The sequence below is a fragment of the Dendrobates tinctorius genome, unplaced genomic scaffold (assembly GCF_039654945.1).
Source record: "Dendrobates tinctorius isolate UK_male_01 unplaced genomic scaffold, ASM3965494v1 ptg000099l, whole genome shotgun sequence".
Classification (NCBI taxonomy): domain Eukaryota; kingdom Metazoa; phylum Chordata; class Amphibia; order Anura; family Dendrobatidae; genus Dendrobates; species Dendrobates tinctorius.
The window spans coordinates 11,559-30,789 of NW_027361767.1; the positions used below are offsets into that span (position 1 = coordinate 11,559).

At 49.9% G+C, this 19,231-nt stretch overlaps 1 protein-coding gene across 1 annotated transcript; it reads left to right on the forward strand.

The window, feature by feature from the left end:
• Window positions 1-1,772: 1,772 nt before the first annotated feature.
• On the forward strand, window positions 1,773-18,051 carry MRI1 (methylthioribose-1-phosphate isomerase 1). Its single transcript, XM_073587340.1, has 6 exons — window positions 1,773-1,952; window positions 3,957-4,192; window positions 4,273-4,445; window positions 16,727-16,903; window positions 17,510-17,734; window positions 17,813-18,051. Exons 1-6 carry the CDS (start codon window positions 1,821-1,823, stop codon window positions 17,932-17,934), a joined length of 1,065 nt encoding a protein of 354 aa, XP_073443441.1. The 5' UTR covers window positions 1,773-1,820; the 3' UTR covers window positions 17,935-18,051.
• Window positions 18,052-19,231: the final 1,180 nt, after the last annotated feature.

Consider the following 19,231-nt stretch of genomic DNA (forward strand, 5'->3'; position numbering starts at 1 on the left):
TACCCCAGAGCTGCACTCACTATTCTGCTGGTGCAGTCACTGTGTACATTACATTACTGATCCTGAGTGACATCCTGTATTATACCCCAGAGCTGCACTCACTATTCTGCTGGTGCAGTCACTGTGTACATACATTACTGATCCTGAGTTACATCCTGTATTATACCCCAGAGCTGCACTCACTATTCTGCTGGTGCAGTCACTGTGTACATTACATTACTGATCCTGAGTGACATCCTGTATTATACCCCAGAGCTGCACTCACTATTCTTTTGGTGCAGTCACTGTGTACATACATTACATTACTGATCCTGAGTTACATCCTGTATTATACCCCAGAGCTGCACTCACTATTCTGCTGGTGCAGTCACTGTGTACATTACATTACTGATCCTGAGTGACATCCTGTATTATACCCCAGAGCTGCACTCTCTATTCTGCTGGTGCAGTCACTGTGTACATTACATTACTGATCCTGAGTGACATCCTGTATTATACCCCAGAGCTGCACTCACTATTCTGTTGGTGCAGTCACTGTGTACATACATTACTGATCCTGAGTTACCTCCTGTATTATACCCCAGAGCTGCACTCACTATTCTGCTGGTGCAGTCACTGTGTGCATACATTACTGATCCTGAGTTACCTCCTGTATTATACTCCAGAGCTGCTCTCACTATTCTGCTGGTGCAGTCACTGTGTACATACATTACATTACTGATCCTGAGTTACATCCTGTATTATACCCCAGAGCTGCACTCACTATTCTGCTGGTGCAGTCACTGTGTACATTACTGATCCTGAGTGACATCCTGTATTATACCCCAGAGCTGCACTCAGTAACTATAACTTCAGGGAAGCAACCTGCGGCTCCCCTGCTGGCTGGGTCTCATGGTGGGGGGGGCGTAGTGACGCCGCGGGGCCTCATGGTGGGGGGGGGGGCGTAGTGACGCTGGCGGGGCCTCATGGTGGGGGGGGGGCGTAGTGACGCTGGGGGGGCCTCATGGTGGGGGGGGGCGTAGTGACGCTGGGGGGGCCTCATGGTGGAGGGCGTAGTGACGCTGGGGGGCCTCATGGTGGGGGGGGGGGCGTAGTGACGCTGGGGGGGCCTCATGGTGGGGGGCGTAGTGACGCTGTGGGGCCTCATGGTGGAGGGCGTAGTGACGCTGGGGGGGCCTCATGGTGGGGGGCGTAGTGACGCTGTGGGGCCTCATGGTGGAGGGCGTAGTGACGCTGGGGGGGCCTCATGGTGGGGGGCGTAGTGACGCTGTGGGGCCTCATGGTGGAGGGCGTAGTGACGCTGGGGGGGCCTCATGGTGGGGGGCGTAGTGACGCTGGGGGGCCTCATGGTGGAGGGCGTAGTGACGCTGGGGGGGCCTCATGGTGGAGGGCGTAGTGACGCTGGGGGGGCCTCATGGTGGGGGGCGTAGTGACGCTGTGGGGCCTCATGGTGGGGGGCGTAGTGACGCTGTGGGGCCTCATGGTGGAGGGCGTAGTGACGCTGGGGGGGCCTCATGGTGGGGGGCGTAGTGACGCTGTGGGGCCTCATGGTGGAGGGCGTAGTGACGCTGGGGGGGCCTCATGGTGGGGGGCGTAGTGACGCTGTGGGGCCTCATGGTGGAGGGCGTAGTGACGCAGGCCCCACTCAGTGTCACCGGCCTCTGCTCATTATAGTTACAGTAACAAAGTGTCAAGAAAAGAAAAAACACCACATTACGACTTTACCGTAAAGAAACACCGCCCGGAGCGTCTAAAGGTAAACACGCCCCACTTCAAAGGCACGTGGTTGTAGCCCCGCCCCCGGAAGAAGCGTGTTCGCCATGTCGCTGGAGTCTGTGCGGTATAGCCGGGGCTCTCTTCTAGTGCTGAACCAGCTGCTTCTACCGCACATCAGTGAGTATGAGCCGGTGACCGGGGTGCGAGAGGGAGCGGACGCCATTCGGACCATGAAGGTGAGTGACGGCGTTATGGGGGAGGGGCTGTCTGTTGGCGCGTGTAATGGGAGGAGACTAGAGTCACACCGAACACGTGATTGGGGACTCTTGATGATTGGCTAGTTGTCATGGGAAGGCGTTGCCTATCAGAGAGCATGGTTTTCATCTGTAGGAAAATGGAGCTTAGTTGTTAAAGGGAACCTGTCACCCCCCCAGGCGTTTTTAAGTAAAGGAGCCACCTTGTGCGGCACTAATGCTGCATTCTGTCAAGGTGGCTCTGTTAGGCTAGTTTCACATTTGCGCTTTTGAGCGCAGCGACGGCCTGCGCACGGCGGCCGCTAAGTCCCGCCCCCTTCAGTGCCTCCGCCGGTAGCTCCGCCTACCGGCGCATGACGTCCTGCGTCCCCTATCTTTATCACTGGGGGCACAGGCCGTGCGCAGTATGCATTTGGCGGCGCATGCGTCCTTTTCACGGTGCGCCAAACGCAACCTGCTGCGGTTTGGTTGCGCTCGGCGCACCGTGAAAAGGACGCATGCGCCGCCAAACGCATACTGCGCACGGCCTGTGCCCCCAGTGATAAAGATAGAGGACGCATGTAGCGTCATGCGCCGGTAGGCGGAGCTACCGGCAGAGGCACTGAAGGGGGCGGGACTTAGCGGCCGCCATGCGCAGGCCGTCACTGCGCTCAAAAGCGCAAATGTGAAACTAGCCTTACTTAGTGTCCCTTCCACCGCAGGAATAATCGTTTATAAAATTGTTCAAAAATACCTGAATTTTGACGGGGACAGGTCTTTCCCCTCTGACAGACGCCTTACATCCATCAGTCATTTTGTATTTGGCGCTGCCTCCTCAGTTTTCTTTTGAAATGCTGGCGCCTGCGCTGTACTATAGTTTCGTGGGCATGCACAGTTAGCGCTGCCCGATGTACCCGTGCTCTGAGATCACATCCTGACCTTCATATCGCGCAGCCACAGATCCCGCCCCGCAGTCACTTATGATTTATTCACACTACGGGGCTGGGAAATCTTGGGCATGAGAGCCGCAGAGAACTACTGCGCATGCCCAAGAAGATATAGTACAGCACAGGCGCCAGCCTTTCAAAAGAAGCTGAGGAGGCGGCGCCAAATACTGAAGAAAGAAATGATTGATGTATGAGAGGCGTCTGTGTCAGAGGGGGGGGAAAGACCTGCCCCCCGGTCAAAATTCAGGTATTTTTGACTAATTTTAAAAACTATTATTTCGGCGGTGGAAGGGGCGCTAAATAAAAGAGCCACCTTGACAGAATGCAGCGTTAGTGCTGCACAAGGTGGCTCTTTTATTTAAAAACGCCTGGGGGGTGACAGGTTCCCTTTAAGGAAAACACTAGAGTAGAGTGGCGTTTACATGGCTGCCTAGCAACCGTCACCAGAGGCGACCGCACTGCCCCCAGATGTGTAACTGCTGATTGGTCAGCTGCTTGTATGGAGATATTGGTGAACAGCCTGACACATTGTAGCAGACAATCAGCAGTGTGATCAAATGTGGTCCCTATGGGCCTTCCTAATCCAGGACCGTGGCCAGGGCTGTGTAGGCGGTAAGCCAAACCTCTGACTCCAACTCCTCAATTTCCATAACTCCAACTCCACAGCTCTGCCTGTGGTCGCTGCTCATCCGTGGACTGGTCCCAGTGGCCGCTGCTGATCCGTGGACCAGTCTCCGTGGTCGCTCCTGATTCATGGACCATTGAGGCTCCTGACCAGTGGGCCTGTCCCCGTGGTTGCCCCTGACCCATAGACTTGGTCTCGTGGCCACATCTGACCCATGGAACAGCCCCCATGGCCGCTCCTGACCCATGGATCTGTCCTTGTGGCAGCTCCTGATCCTTTGACCATGGCGGTTCCTGACCTGTGGACTTGGTCTCATGGCGGTTCCTGACCTGTGGACTTGCCCCAGTGGCCGCTCCTGACCCATGGACCGATCATCAGATATCTAGACTTGGAATTCCCCTTTATATAAACCATACACCCGCTTGTTTTCCCCAGGTCCGTGGTGCTCCGGCCATCGCTATTGTGGGCTCCCTTAGTTTGGCAGTGGAGCTGACCGCTGGCCCCCCACAGCAGACGTCTGACCTCCTGGCCTTTGTACGTGAGTCCATGGAGTTGTTGGTGGGTGCCCGGCCCACCGCAGTCAACATGAAGAAGGCGGCAGATGAGCTCAACTCCTTCCTGGCACAGGAGGCAGAGAAGTCGGGGGCCACTGTCCAGGGGCTAACCGATAGGTACGTGAAGTGCCGGCCATGGTGGTCCCTCACCCCTTGTGTTCTCTACCTCACCCCTGTCCTCCTCCTGTTATTACCAGCGTGGTCCTGTGGGCAGAGACCCTCCTGGAGAAAGACGTCCGGGACAATCGTATGATCGGGGACCTGGGGGCGCAGCACATCCTGGACAGCACTAATGCCCGCGCCGGGGTGGTGATTATGACCCACTGCAACACCGGCTCCCTGGCCACAGCCGGCTACGGCACCGCCCTGGGTAAGACGTCGGTCTGATCTCCAGCTCCAACCATATACCGTACGTCTAACAGTCTATAAAGGGTTAATCACAAAATGCAACCGGCGATATTACCCCTTCCTTCCACCGCCAATCTCCGTTTTTGCACCGTCGTCTTTTCCTCCCCTTCTCTCTGGAGCCAGACACAGACGAGGCGACATTCCTGCGCTGGCCGTGCGGTGACAATGGCTCGGGGCCAGGATTTCCCCGATCGCTCTAATTACAGCAATATTTATTGCACTTTTTTATATATGGATTTTTCTTATCTTAGTGGTTAAAACAAAGTACACAACTCCAAAACGGCAAAAAAGTTTTTTTTCTTTTTGCGTTGTTGGAGCTTTATGAGAGGCGATGTCTTATTGATACCGTTGTCATTGTTTTGGGGTTTTTATTGTATTTTTCAGAGGAGAGTGCCCAGAAATAATAAATTCCGGTTCTGGCATTATTACCACTTTTTTTTTCTTCTTTTACGCCATTTCATAGAAATCATAGAATCGTAGAGTTGGAAGGGACCTCCTGGGCCATCTGGTCCAACCTCCAGCTCAAAGCAGGATTCGCTAAATCATCCCAGTCAGATGTCTGTCCAGCCTCTGTTTGAAGACTTCCATTGAAGGAGAACTCACCACTTCTCGTGGCAGCTTGTTCCACTCATTGATCACTCTAACTGTCAAAAAGTTTTTTCTAATATCTAATCTGTGTCTCCTCCCATTCAGTTTCATCCCATTGCTTCTAGTCTTTCCTTGTGCAAATGAGAATAAAGTTGATCCTTCTACAATGTGACAGCCCTTTAGATATTTGTAGACAGCTATTAAGTCTCCTCTCAGTCTTCTCTTTTGCAAACTAAACATTCCCAAATCCTGCAACCTTTCCTCATAAGACAGGGTTTGCAGACCGGTCACCATTCTGGTTGCTCTTTTCTGAACTTGCTCCAGTTTGTTGATGTCTTTTTTAAAATGTGGTGCCCAAAACTGGACACAATATTCCAGATGAGGTCTGACCAAAGAGGAGTAGAGGGAAATAATGACTTCACGTGATCTAGACTGTATGCTTCTGTTAATACATCCTAGAATTGCATTTGCCTTTTTTGCTGCTGCATCACACTGTTGACTCATATTCAGTCTGTGATCTATTAGTATGCCCAAGTCTTTTTCACGTGTGGTGTTGCTTAGCCCTATTCCTCCCATTCTATATATGCTTTTTTCATTTTTATTGCCCAGATGTAGTACTTTGCATTTTTCCCTGTTAAAAACCATTCTGTTAGTTGCTGCCCACTTCTCCAGTTTATTTATATCTTTTTGAATCATCTCTCTCTCTTCTCTAGTATTAGCTATCCCTCCTAGCTTTGTGTCATCAGCAAATTTAATCAGTTTACCCTCAATTCCTTCATCTAAATCGTTGATAAAGATGTTGAACAATACAGGGCCCAGGACAGAGCCCTGTGGTACCCCACTTGAGACATTCTTCCAACTGGATGTGCAGCCATTTACGACCACTCTTTGGGTCCGATCACTAAGCCAGTTATGAATCCACCTAACAGTTGCCTTGTCCATTCCATACTTAGACATTTTTTCAATAAGGATTGTATGAGATACTTTGTCAAATGCTTTGCTGAAGTCAAGATATACTATATCTACAGCATTTCCCTGATCCACCCAATCAGTGATTCCGTCATAGAAGGAAATTAAGTTAGTCTGACATGACTTATTAGTTACAAACCCATGCTGACTCTGTTTAATCACTTCATTCTTATCCAGGTACTGACATACATGTTGTTTAATAATTTGTTCAAAGATCTTTCCTGGTATAGAAGTCAGACTCACCAGCCTATAGTTGCCTGGGTCCACCTTCTTCCCCTTTTTGAAGATAGGAACAACATTTGCTCTTCTTCAGTCTTCTGGGACTTCTCCTGTTCTCCAAGAATTTTCAAAGATTATGGAGAGGGGTTCAAAAATTTCTTCTGCTATCTCCTTCAGTACTCTGGGGTGTAATTCATCTGGACCTGGTGACTTGAATTCATTTAGGTTAGCTAAGTGTTTCCTCACTATCTGTTTATAGAGATCCTGGATTCTTCTATTCCCTTAATAGGACAGTGAAGAACAGTTGATGTTACATTTCCTTTCTGAGAGAAAACAGATGCAAAATAAGAATTTAAAAGTTCGGCCTTCTCAACATCCTGTCTTACCATTTCATCATTTTCATCCTGTAAAAATCCTATAGCATCTTTGACTTTTCTTTTACTTTTGACATATCCCCAAAATCCTTTATTATTGCTTTTGACATCTCTTGCAAGCCTCAATTCATTGTCAGCTTTAGTTAATCTGATTTGTTCCCTGCAGGTTCTGCAGACAGCATTATATTCTTCTTTTGATATGCCTCCCTCTTTCCATTTTATAAACATTTTTTTCTTCCTTTTTAGCATGTGCTTAAGTTCTGTGTTCATCCATCCTGGCTTCCTTAAATGCTTCCTATTCTTCCCTCTTTTTGGAATTGTTAACAATTGTGCTTTGAGAATTTCATTTTTCAAGATTTCCCATCCTTCCTGGACATTTTTGTCTTTAAGGATATCCAGCCATTGGATCCCTCCAATTCTCTTTCTGAATCCCTTAAAATCTGCCTTTCTGAAATCTAACCTTGACGTCTGAGTCTTCACATGTCTTCCTCCTCTAGTTATCCAAAATTCTAAAATAGCATGGTCGCTACCTCCTAGGGTCCCAGCCACTTTTACCTCCTCAACCATTTCCTCCCTGTTTGTAAGGATTAGATCCAAGGTAGCAGTTCCCCTTGTTTTCTCCCCTACCTTTTGGAAGATAAAGTTGTCAGCAAGAGAGGATAAGAATTTCCTTGACCTGTTAGTTTTGCCTGAGAGAGATTCCCAACAAATGTCTGGATAGTTGAAATCTCCCATGACAACTATGTCATATTTTTGGAGAACTTGGCCATTTGATGCATAAAGAGTTCATCCATATCTTCAGCTTGCACAGGCGGCCTGTAGTAAATGCCTACAATGGTGTCCTTTCCATTGTTCTGTCCTTGTATTCTTACCCAAACAGTTTCCACAGAACTCCCAGTCTCTGAAGCTTCAATCTCTGTGCAGATATACGCGTTTCTAACATACAATGCGACACCCCCTCCTCGTTTATCAAGTCTGTTTCTTGCAAATAAGTTGTATCCTTCTAGTCTTGTATTCCAATCATGTGTATTGTCCCACCAAGTTTCAGTGATTCCAATGACATCATATTTCTGTTCCTGTGTTAGTAGTTCCAATTCTCCTTGTTTGTTGCCCATGCTTTGTGCATTAGTATAGAAACATTTTAGTTTGTGATTGGTTTCTCTTTCTCCAATATTTTTATTAATTAGATTCTTTCGTCTTTGTTCTTCCTTTCCACTTCTAATAGCAGAGTTCTCAATAGCATTTGTCAGGTGTATGGCTTTTTCTGGTCTTTTGCTTCCCTTCCCATGTTGTTCTAGTTTAAAGCTCTCCTTACAAGTGTAGCAAGGCGACTTCCAAATACATGCTTTCCAGTCTTCGTAAGGTGCACCCCATCTCTAGCAAGTAGTCCATCATAAAGGTAATTCACTCCGTGATCCATAAATCCAAATCGTTGCTGACGGCACCATCGACGTAGCCAGTTGTTCACCTGCAGAATCTTATTCCACCTCCTTGTTCCATGGCCATCCACTGGGAGGATGGAAGAGAAGACCACCTGCGCTCCCAGTTCTTTCACTTTCTTGCCTAAGTCTTCAAAGTCTCTGCAGATGGTTTCCAGGTCGTTTCTTGCGGTGTCATTTGTCCCCACATGTAGTAGCAGGAATGGGTAGTCATCTGTAGGTCTGAAGAGTCCTGATATCCTGTCAGTCACATCTTTAATTTTTGCACCTGGAAGACAGCACATTTCTCTTGAAGTTATATCCGGTCTGCAGATAGCGGCCTCTGTTCCTCTCAGCAGGGAATCCCCCATGACCACCACTCTCCGTTTCTTCTTCACAACATTTTTCTTTCTCCATCCAGGAGGACTCTGAAGGCGTACAAGGTTGCTGTTTGTGGGCAAAGTCTTATCCTGATGTATTTCTTCATCGTTCTCCTGCGTGAGAGCCTGGTACTGGTTCCTGAGCAGTATGGGTGCTGACTGCCTCCTGATCCTCCTGCTTCTCTGGGTCACATGTCTCCATTCCTCTGTTTCTTCAGGTGCACTTCGAATGTCTTCTCTTTCTGTAACATGAAGAGATAATTCTGCTCTAAGAACTCTTCACCTTCTTTAATGATCTTCAACGTAGCTAACCTCTCTTCGAGATTTTGCAACTTTTCCTCCAACAGGGACACAAGCTTGCATTTGTGGCATGTGAAGTTTGGCTTTTCCACTGGTAAATCTGTGAACATGTAGCAAGAAATGCAGCTCACCAAATGGCTCCTGGCCTCTTCCATATTGAGATTTCTTAAAAACGATGAAAGATGAGCCGATTTCCTCTTTTCAGCTGCAACGGCCAAAAGCCAGTGATCAAGGAGCTCGCGGAGACTCTTCACTTATCCCAGAAGGCACTGGGAATATGCAAATGATTATCCTCAAGACTCTTCCCCTGGTTTAATTTTAATTTAATGTAGCGGATAGTTAGTTTTATATTTTAATTTATCAGATTATTATGGATGTGGCAGCATCAATATGTGTGCACTTTATTTATTTTTCCCCTATTATTTGGCAGGATTTGAAACATTTAAGTTTTTTTTTTTTTAATAACTTTTCTTTTGTTCCTGTGTCCTATATCCAGTGTCGGGCAAAAAAAAAAATCCTGCATTTGCCCCGGAAATATCCCAAATGTCTCAATGAAAGCTTAAGGTGCTTCTCTGTCCTCCATGCTTTTTCTGCAGCTTTGCTTGTTCAGATTGACAGCTGTGTGCTTGGAAAGCTGATTTTCTGGGCAGAATGGTAGGAGAACATCGGCCATATTAAGGGTGTGTGCACACGCTGCGGAATGCTCTGCGGATTTGTCCATGCAGATTTAGTATAATCTGGAGGTAAATCTGCAGGTCGGAAGATAAGCAGATTAGCCTGCGGTTTATCATCTCTACAATGGAGCAGATGGTAAACCGCAGCGGAATCCGCAGAAAAAATTGATATGTCATTTCTTTCTGCGGTTTTGAAACTGCAGCAAATCCGCGTGGAAAATTCCACAGCATCTGCACAGCGGTTTTCTTTTTGCATAGAAAAGTCGTAGTTACTCACCGGTTAACGGTATTTTTCGGAGTCCATAACAGCACCACCTAGGGTGCGTGGCTATGTAGCGGCGGTGAGAGGACACGTTCAGGGAGAGCTCCTCGCATCCTGACATCAATCCTGTCAGCGGGCCTGTGGTGCCATGACATACCTGGCCGTACTGGACCGTGGAGCACCTCTGGAACCCCGTGGGAGGCCGAATCTCGGCGTGCAGACAGCGGTACAGGATGCGGCGGCCGGCGGGGCCTGCAGGAGGCGGCGGCCATTTTCACAAGCGCGCGCCACCGTCCTCTGGCTGTGAGAGATGCGGCGCTGGTCCTCTACTCACAGCGCTGACAGGACGGTCAGCACCTATTCTGTGGATCTGGCAGGGAGAAGCGGTGAGTGCTCTGGAAAATTGGGCCCCGCACTCCCCTCTGTTAAGAAAGAACACCGTGAGCACAACTCAAGATGGTGCTAAGGTTAGGTTCCCAAACCGTTAAAGCAACAAATATAAACCTAGCACTCAACTTAAAGGTATTTGTAAGGCGGTTTATTGTAGTACACGAAAAAAGACGTTTCGGTCGATGTGACCTTCTTCAGTTACGTGTGGTATATAGATTGTGTAGAGCTTATAGGCATCTATCAGAAAGGACGATGGTGCTTTAAGCGTTGAGAATAATCTCTCTAAGGTAATGAGCTTGTCAGTATATAGGAGAGGGGCAAACGTGCCTCCAGATGCGGTGTCTTTTTTTCGTATACTACAATAAACCTTTAAGTTGAGTGCTAGGTTTATATTTGTTGCTCCCCTGTGTTAAGTCACCCAGCTGGTCAGTGCTATTATAACTTTAGGTCCTCTGGACTCATCCCTGGCTGCTGTCTCTGTGGACACTGTGGTCCCTCCCCAGCCATAAGGCCTCTCGGTTATTATACAGAGCCGAATCTTATGACAGCACCACCTGAGAGAGGGGATCCGCCCTCCAGGAACAGGAAATCCTACAGATACATAAGGGCGGAAGAGGAAGAAGGCTAGGAAAAACATAGAAAAAGGGGGATCACCACAAGCCAGGAAATAGCGTTTGGAAGCAAAATTTATTTTAGTGGACATGAATAAACAAACATAGACATTTAAAAACAAAAGGTTAATAGCATAATTTATATACAATACCCTACACGACTATTAATTACCCGTGTACATATCAGAGGAAGAAGCGCACACCCAAAATAAAACTAAAGGGAGGGAATATACGGGTGCTGTCATGGACTCCGAAAAATACCGTTAACCGGTGAGTAACTACGACTTTATTCGGTCGTCCATGACAGCACCACCTGAGAGAATTACAGAGAGTAATAATTACTTTAGGGAAGGACTACAGCCTGCAGAACCCTGACACCAAAGGAGAGGTCTGAGGAAGCACCCAGGTCTAGTCTATAATGGTTGTAGAAGGTGCTCGGAGAGGACCAAGTAGCTGCCTGACATATCTGGTCGATCGAGACCTCCGATCTCTCTGCCCAAGAGGTTGCCATGGCTCTGGTGGAATGCGCCCTCAGCTTGCCAGGGGCCGGTTTGCCTTTTGAGGTGTATGCCAATGAAATGGCCTCCCTAATCCATCTCACTAGCAAGCTTTTTGAAGCCCTAAGGCCCTTTCTAGTGCCCTGATAGGAAATAAGGCATTATCTTTTTCCCACGGGTCGGTAACTGGCAGGTACTCTAGGAGACATCTCCTAACGTCTAGCGTGTGTAATTTCCTTTCCTTATCGTTCGTGGGATTAGGGGGGAAGGATGGAAGAACTATTTCCTGAGTTCTATGGAAACTGGAGGCTACTTTAGGCAGGTATGCTGAATCAGGTGTAAGAATTACCCTGTCGTCCCTGAATTGTATGTAAGGAGGAAGTCTAGACAGCGCCTCGATGTCACTAACTCTCCGGGCTAATGTCAACGCTACCAGGAGAGCCACTTTAAGGGACAGGTTTTTCGTGGAAGCTGATGAAATAGGCTCAAACGGGGCCTCTGTCATGGCCGTAAGGACTAGGTTTAGATCCCATGGCATAAATTTACTTCTCACTACCGGTCTGGACCTGCCTGCTGCTTTAATAAACCTATTGATCCAATAGTTACTGGCGATGTTGCAGTTGAAAAGCGCCCCTAGAGCCGACACCTGTACCTTAAGGGTGCTGGTGGAGAGTCCCATGTCCAGACCTCTTTGTAAGAACTCTAAGATCTGTGCTATGGGAGTGGGCTGCCCAGCTACTACCCCTGAACCCTGAAGGAATCTTTTCCAGATCCGAACGTAGATTTTGGTTGTAATCAGTTTCCTGATTTTGAGCAGGGTGTTAATTAGGTCCGGGGAGAAACCTTTCTCCTTTAGTAGTGCCCGTTCAAAATCCACGCCGTCAGATGTAGGCCAGCTACCTGAGGATGGTAAACTGGGCCCTGGGATAGGAGGTCTGGGACGTTTGGTAGGACCCAAGGGTCGGACACCGACATGGTCCTGAGGCATGAGAACCATGCCCTCCTGGGCCAAACGGGGCGATCACTATAATCCTTGCTTTGTCCTTCCTGACCTTCCTCATCACCAGGTGTAGTAGAGACAGGGGAGGGAAGGCGTATGCTAGCCCGAAGTCCCATTTGACCAGAAGAGCATCTACTGCCAGAGGATTCTCCCTGGGATTTAGAGAGCAGAACTGAAGCACCTTCCTGTTCTCTGGTGGCGAAGAGGTCCACTTCTGGCTGCCCCCATTTATGTACGATTTGGTCGAAGATGGACGTTTTTAAGGACCTTTCCCCCTGCTTTAGAAGGTTGCGGTTTAGGAAGTCTGCTGTGGTGTTTTCTTTTCCTTTTATGTGCAGAGCTGTTAAAGACAGGAGATGTTGCTCTGCCCATTGAAACAGCCGTTCTGCTACCTCCATCAGGGGCCTGGAACGAGTCCCACCTTGGTGGTTGATGTAAGCCACGGTGACCTGATTGTCGGAGAATATTCGAACATGGTGACCCTGTAGATACACACAAAAGGTTTTTGACTGCCTGCTCTACGGCTGTTAGCTCTTTCAGGTTGGAGGACATTGCCACAGGTCCTGGATCAAGATTTCCGCCATGTGGGCACCCCAACCCGTAGGGTTTGCTTCTGTGGTGACTACCCGGGTTACGTTATATTCCCAGGTCACCCCTCTGGCTAGATTGTTCTCGTCCAGCCACCACTCAAGGTATCTCAAGGTATGTTGGGATAGAGTCAACTGGCCTTCTAGATAACCGCCCAGGATCTTTTGATGGCGTAAAACCTCGCCCTGTAGCACCCTTGTATGGAACTGGGCCCATCGGACCGCGGGGATGCAGGATGAGAGAGAACCCAGGAGGGACATTGCTTTCCTGAGAGACATGGTAGGGCTATTGGAGGTGTTCAAGACCTGTTGATGTAGGCGAACTAATTTTTCGGGTGGAAGACGACACTCCTGATTCTGCGAGTCTAGGGTTAAGCCCAAGAACTGCTGGACTTTCATGGGCTGTAGGCGGGACTTCTTAATGTTTAATAGCCACCCTAACTGCTCCAGAGCTGATTTTGCTTTTTGCAATTGATCCAGACAATGGACTGCTGTTTTGCCTACAATAAGGAAGTCATCCAGGTAAGGGATTACTAGGATGTTTGCTTCCCGCAGATGGGCCATAACCTCCGCTATAACTTTAGTGAACACCCGGGGGACGACTGCTATACCAAAGGGAAGTGCGACATATTGAAAATGCTGTAATGACCCCTGTAAATGAACTGCCACTCTAAGGAAACGCTGATGAGACGCATAGATGGGTATATGGTAATAAGCGTCTTTGAAATCCAACACCACCATAAAACAATTTTCAAACAATAATTTAATTGTGGAACTGATCGTTTCCATTTTGAAAGGTCGAATGACCAGGTATCTGTAGAGTGCCTTCAGATTGATTATGGTCCTGTAAGAATTATCTGGTTTACAGACCAAAACTAGGGGGGAGTAGAAGCCTTCGCCCTTCTCCGCCTCTGGTACCTTTATCAGTACTCCTTTCTGACATAGGTCAACAACTTCGGTCTCTAGGGCAGTCTGTTCCGCAAGGGAAGACCTGAGCGGGGTGACCCTAAAGCTGTTCTGGGGGACACAGGCAAATTCTAGCTTTAGGCCTGAGGCTATCAACCCCAGGATCCAGTTACTGTTTGAGATCCGCGACCAGGCTTGGCAGAAGCCCTATAGTCTACCTCCCACCGGGGCCTCTAGCCATTGGGGAGGTTTCTTGGTCTCACGGGATGCTTCCTGGCGTCCCCCTCCAAACATAAACCCGGTACCTTTTTTCTTTTTATCTTCCCATCTGCCACGGTCCCTGGATGACCTCCTCCGAAAAAATCTCTTCCTAGCACAGGGACATCTATAGGAAGGTGTGGGCAGGGAAGGGAATTTCTTTTTATCGTCGCCAGCCTTCTCCAGGAGTTCATCTAGGACTGGTCCGAATAGATATTCCCCCTCACACGGGATGGAGCAAAGCCAGGATCTGGCCTGGATATCCCTGGGCCAGCATTTCAGCCATATAGCCCGTCGGGCTGGATTTGATAGCCCTGCGGCCTTGGCCGCCATTCTTGCGGAATCTGCCGAAGTGTCGGCTAAAAAGACTGCCGCATCCTGGATGGTAGGTAGGGTTTTCAAGATAGATTCCCTCGAGGCTCTGACCTCTAACTGCGTTTCCAGCTGGTCCCGCCAGACCATCATAGATCTGGCTGTGCAGGTAGCTGCTACTGCCGGTCTCAGGGCGCCAGCTGACATTTCCCATGTGCCTTTCAAGTAGGAGTCTGCCTTTTTATCCAGCGGATCCTTTAAAGCAGGGATGAGGAATCTTTTTTCTGCTAAGGGCCATATTTATACCATCCTTCGGGGGCCGTACAAACTCCGCCCACAAAGTACATCGTGACTCAGGCAATGGTGTCAGGATGTAATCTTTCATTGTATGATCTTCAGTGTTCAGTAGTCAACACTGCGTGTGTATGTTCACAGAGCAAGAAGAAATTAAGGAGCTGGTGGCAGTCAAAACACAACTCCCTGCCAAAGCACTGCAGTGCCTGAGAATCTGCCCGGGGGCCGGATAAAAGGTCATTAAGGGCCTTAAATGGCCCTGGGGCCTGAGGTTCCCCACCCCTGCTTTAAAGAGACCATGTCATCAAAGGGGATAGCGGGTTGTTTGGACGCCTTAGCCACTGCTGCATCCAATTTCAGGGCTTTGTCCCATTTATTTACCACGGGGTCCTCAAAGGGATATCGCCTTTTAAAAGCTGGTGGTAGGGAGCCTTTGCTTTCTGGTTTCCTCCATTCCCTATTAATCAAATTTTGGACCTTGTCGTTTAACGGGAACGACTTACGTTTCCTGTGGTCTAAACCCCCGAACATTAGGTCCTGCGCTGACTGTTCTGGTTTTGTGTCCGTTACCCCCATGGTAGCCCTGACTGCCTTGACTAGTTTGTCCACTTGTTCCAGATCTAGGCAGAAATGACTGGCGTCTTCCTCTGAAGAGGACGCGGAGGTGGAGGGCTTTGAGGAGTCTTCATTTCCTCTAGGGTCAGCTGAAGAGTCTGACCCTGAGAAACTTGCTCTCTTTCTCTTCCTAGACGACTCCCCCTGGGGTACGGATTTTAGGGCTTTAACCTCCATCCTGATAATTTCCCTTAGACTTGTAGCGAAGTCAGGGGTTTTTTCCGCCACCTACAGGAGGTGGGACAGAGTAAGGAAGTATGCCTGGTAATTTTTTGGGACTACGCCCCCCATTTTTTTTTTTTTACCGTCTGCCGTATGCATGACTGGCACAGCCTTTTTGGGTAGGCATCCGGCAAGGGGCATTTGCAAAGGGCGCATTCCCTGTTTTTTGCCTTGTCAGCGCATTTCTTCCCCTATAAGAGGAAAACATAAGGGGAACACTGCATCAGGGCACATTCACGAAGATCTCTTACCCTGAGCAGAAGGCGTAGGTATCGGATCACGGGGGGAGGGGGGGGCGAGCTGGATCCTTCGGCCTGGAGGAACTTCTATGGCCGGATTGTCCAGTTCGTTTTTTCTTTTGCTGGGAGCTGGTTTGGGACCTCTCTGAGGTACGTTCCTGCTGTCGGTCCAGCTGGGCTGCGGGAGCCCATTCCTGCACCTGAGCTGAAGCCGCTCTGCAGTGCTTCTGTGCCCATTTCTACCCCACGGCAATCCGGGTTTACAGGTGTCATGGCCAGGGGCTGATTCCCACCCCCCCTTTCCCTCCAACGTCCATAGGTACTCCCCCCCCCCCCCCCCCCCCGGGCGCCGCCCCCGCCGCTCTCTCGACGCCCGGCGACGCACGGGGAGAAAAAGCCGGCCGGTATCCGACTTCCAGCCCAGCGCTACCGGCCCCGCCTCCGCGTCACTTCCGGTATGAGGGGACGCGCAGGCCACCAGCGCCACAGCGGCGCTCGACCCCGCACAGCGCTCCCCGCACGCCACCGAGGCACAGCCGCAAACCCCCGAACGCGGCCCGGACGAAGGGAGACCGCACCAGCAAGACCAAGGTCCGGTGGGAGGATACATACTTACCCGCTGGTGCTGGCCCAGGAGACGGGCATCCGCCGGACCCCGCTCCCACCTTCCCCGCACACTGACGTGGAACCCTACCCGGGCCACCGTGGCGCTTCCAGGGGACTCCGCACTGCCCGAGGTAGGAGACCCCCCGCTACCTGAGTCGGACAGCCAGCCTGGGGATTCCTTCATCCATGATGGCATGATCTGTATGGAATCCTGTCCTCCAGGAACAGGAAACCAACTGATGCGTGGGAGAGGTGCCGCTCTTATGTATCTGTAGGATTTCCTGTTCCTGGAGGGCGGATCCCCTCTCTCAGGTGGTGCTGTCATGGACGACCGAATAAATAAAGGTACTGTACAACGCAGCAGAAACTGGTGCGTATGCACAGGGCCAAATCCGCTGCGGATCCGCAGCAGAATCCGCAGCGTGTGCACACACCCTAAGCGCTGGTTCTGTGGCTTCTTGTCGCGTACACAGAAGGTTCCGGCCCTTATTTCCCACCTAACCACAGATGTCTCCCCAACAGGCGTGGTGCGATCCCTTCAAGCAATGGGCCGTTTGTCTCACGTCTTCTGTACAGAGACCCGACCCTATAACCAGGGCTCCAGGCTGACGGCGTATGAGCTGGTGTATGAGAAGATGCCGGCCACTCTCATCACAGACAGCATGGCGGCAGTGACCATGAGGGACCGTCAGGTCAGCGGTGAGTGCGGTTACATTAATGCAGTGTTTCTCAACTCCAGTCCTCAAGACCCACCAACAGGTCATGTTTTCAGGATTTCCTTAGTATTGCACAGGTGATGCTGTTAATGCTTGAGCAGGTGATGAAATTATCACCTGTGCAATACAAAGGAAATCCTGAAAACTTGACCTGTTGGTGGGTCTTGAGGCCTGGAGTTGAGAAACACTGCATTAATGCCTTACAGGGGTCCAGAAAAGCAGGGTGAGATCACAAGAGAGCTAGGAATCCGGGCACTTGCTGCCACCACTAGGGGGAGCTCCCTGCTTGTGAATGAATACAGCGCTAATGGATCCTTATGCTGTGAGCTCCCCCTAGTGGTGGTAGCACTAAACTGCACCGTTTTAATTTGCTGGCCTAGACTCCATCCGATCTATGGACTGGTGTGGCGCTGTTGAAGAAAGCTGCCATGTTTTCCAAACTCCAGTCTACTTTACCAACCATAACTCCAGGAATAATACGGTACTCTAAACCACGTGATCGTTGGAGACATCAGTGCTGAATTCGCCCCGACCTACAGTATATAATTGACTTTATACCTCCTTTTCCCGTTTTACCTTCTCGCTCTAGCGGTAGTGGTGGGAGCCGACCGCGTGGTCGCTAACGGCGATACCGCAAACAAGGTAGGAACATACCAGTTGGCCGTCCTCGCCAAGCACCATGGGATACCGTTCTACGTGGCGGCCCCTAGCACTTCCTGTGACCTCGGCTTACCAACAGGTGGCAGTATTGTCATAGAGGAGAGACCCAGCCGGGAGCTGACTGATATTAATGGCGTCCGTGTAGCTGCTCCAGGTGAGTGTTTTGTGGAAGCGACCGATCCTGATAATTAAGCGCGTCATTGTGTATAATTTCCGCGTCTCCTCCTCGCAGGTATCGGCGTATGGAACCCCGCGTTTGACGTCACCCCAAATGAACTGATTACGGCAATAATCACAGAACGTGGCGTCTTTAAACCGGAGGAGCTGAAGGACGGACTGAGCAGAGGGCTTTAATACTCTGTGCTGCGCAGCCATGTATGAACCCCACAACCCTCCTCTGCCTCCTGCAATGGCTTCTCCACTGTCATTGGGAAAAACAGACCTTTTTATAATAAAATCCTCTAACCCTTCCTCCTCCGTGGCTTGTGTATCTCTGTGGGGTTATCGGACTGGTGGGGTCTCAGATTTCCCAGTAGGACGCGTTACAGGAGAATTACTGGTGATTAAGGTTTGTCATAGGGCCATCTATGTGTTAGGAACGGCGGAACGCACTAAATAAAAATAATAATAAAGTGCGTTCGCCGCTCGGGGTCCACCGTGCAGTAGGTGATATAAACGCTGCTAAGTGGTGGCAGGAGCAATATGGCGGTAATGCGCACAGGGTTAAACGTCACCCTGGTGCGCAGAGCAATCTCTGTTAAGTCACAGATGACAAATACACAGACTGAGCCTGTTGAGGTCACAGTACTCAGTATAAATACACACACGGTATCAGGTCACAGGAGTAGCCCCAGCCGGCGGCACTACGTCCTTCTAGACCTACCGTGTGTGCGGCGTCGCCGCTGCGGACACTAAGGAGAGCTGCTACTGCAGCGCGGCGTGGACACTGCCGCTGAACGACAAAGCTATGACGCAAGCGCAATGTCGGACGCAGGCAGCTGTGGATGTTGCAGCAGAGGAGCGCTGGTGCTGATTCTAACTCAGTCCCTAACCACATACGTAATATCAGAGGGAAGGGGTTTCATAATGAGCCATTCACCAGAATCATACATCCGTCCTCATACACACAGCAGCAAGTAAGTCTACACTAGCGCATGGCGGAACAGCCATCCACGCCTTTTATAGCAGCCGGGATCTTCTGCAAGCCTCCAGATCTCTGAGATGGATCAATGAGATCTGGAGCAGGACCTGAGCACATGACTCCCGATCTCCAATGGGAGATCGTACCATGAGCATGCTCAGTAGGAGGGCAGAAGGACTTGGCCTCAGGAGAGATTTGCTGCAAGGCAATCTCCTCTGCAATGGATAAAGAGCAGGAGACTGCAGAATGTGAGGGTCTGGATCCCTGCGGAGTAAACGCAGAAATCCGATGCCTAATACTTTGGATCCAATACACCATTCCCATCAGTATCCCCACATGGGCCAGTGAGGAGGGGCCATTGATGAGAATGGTGATTGGAACCAACATATAGTGGCCTTATGGCAAGAAGTGTTGTCATGGGGACACAAGGCGTCAGTGTAGATAATACCAGATGATGACTACAAGAGATATTCATCCTGACCGACCTATTAGCCGCAATTAATTGCTGTC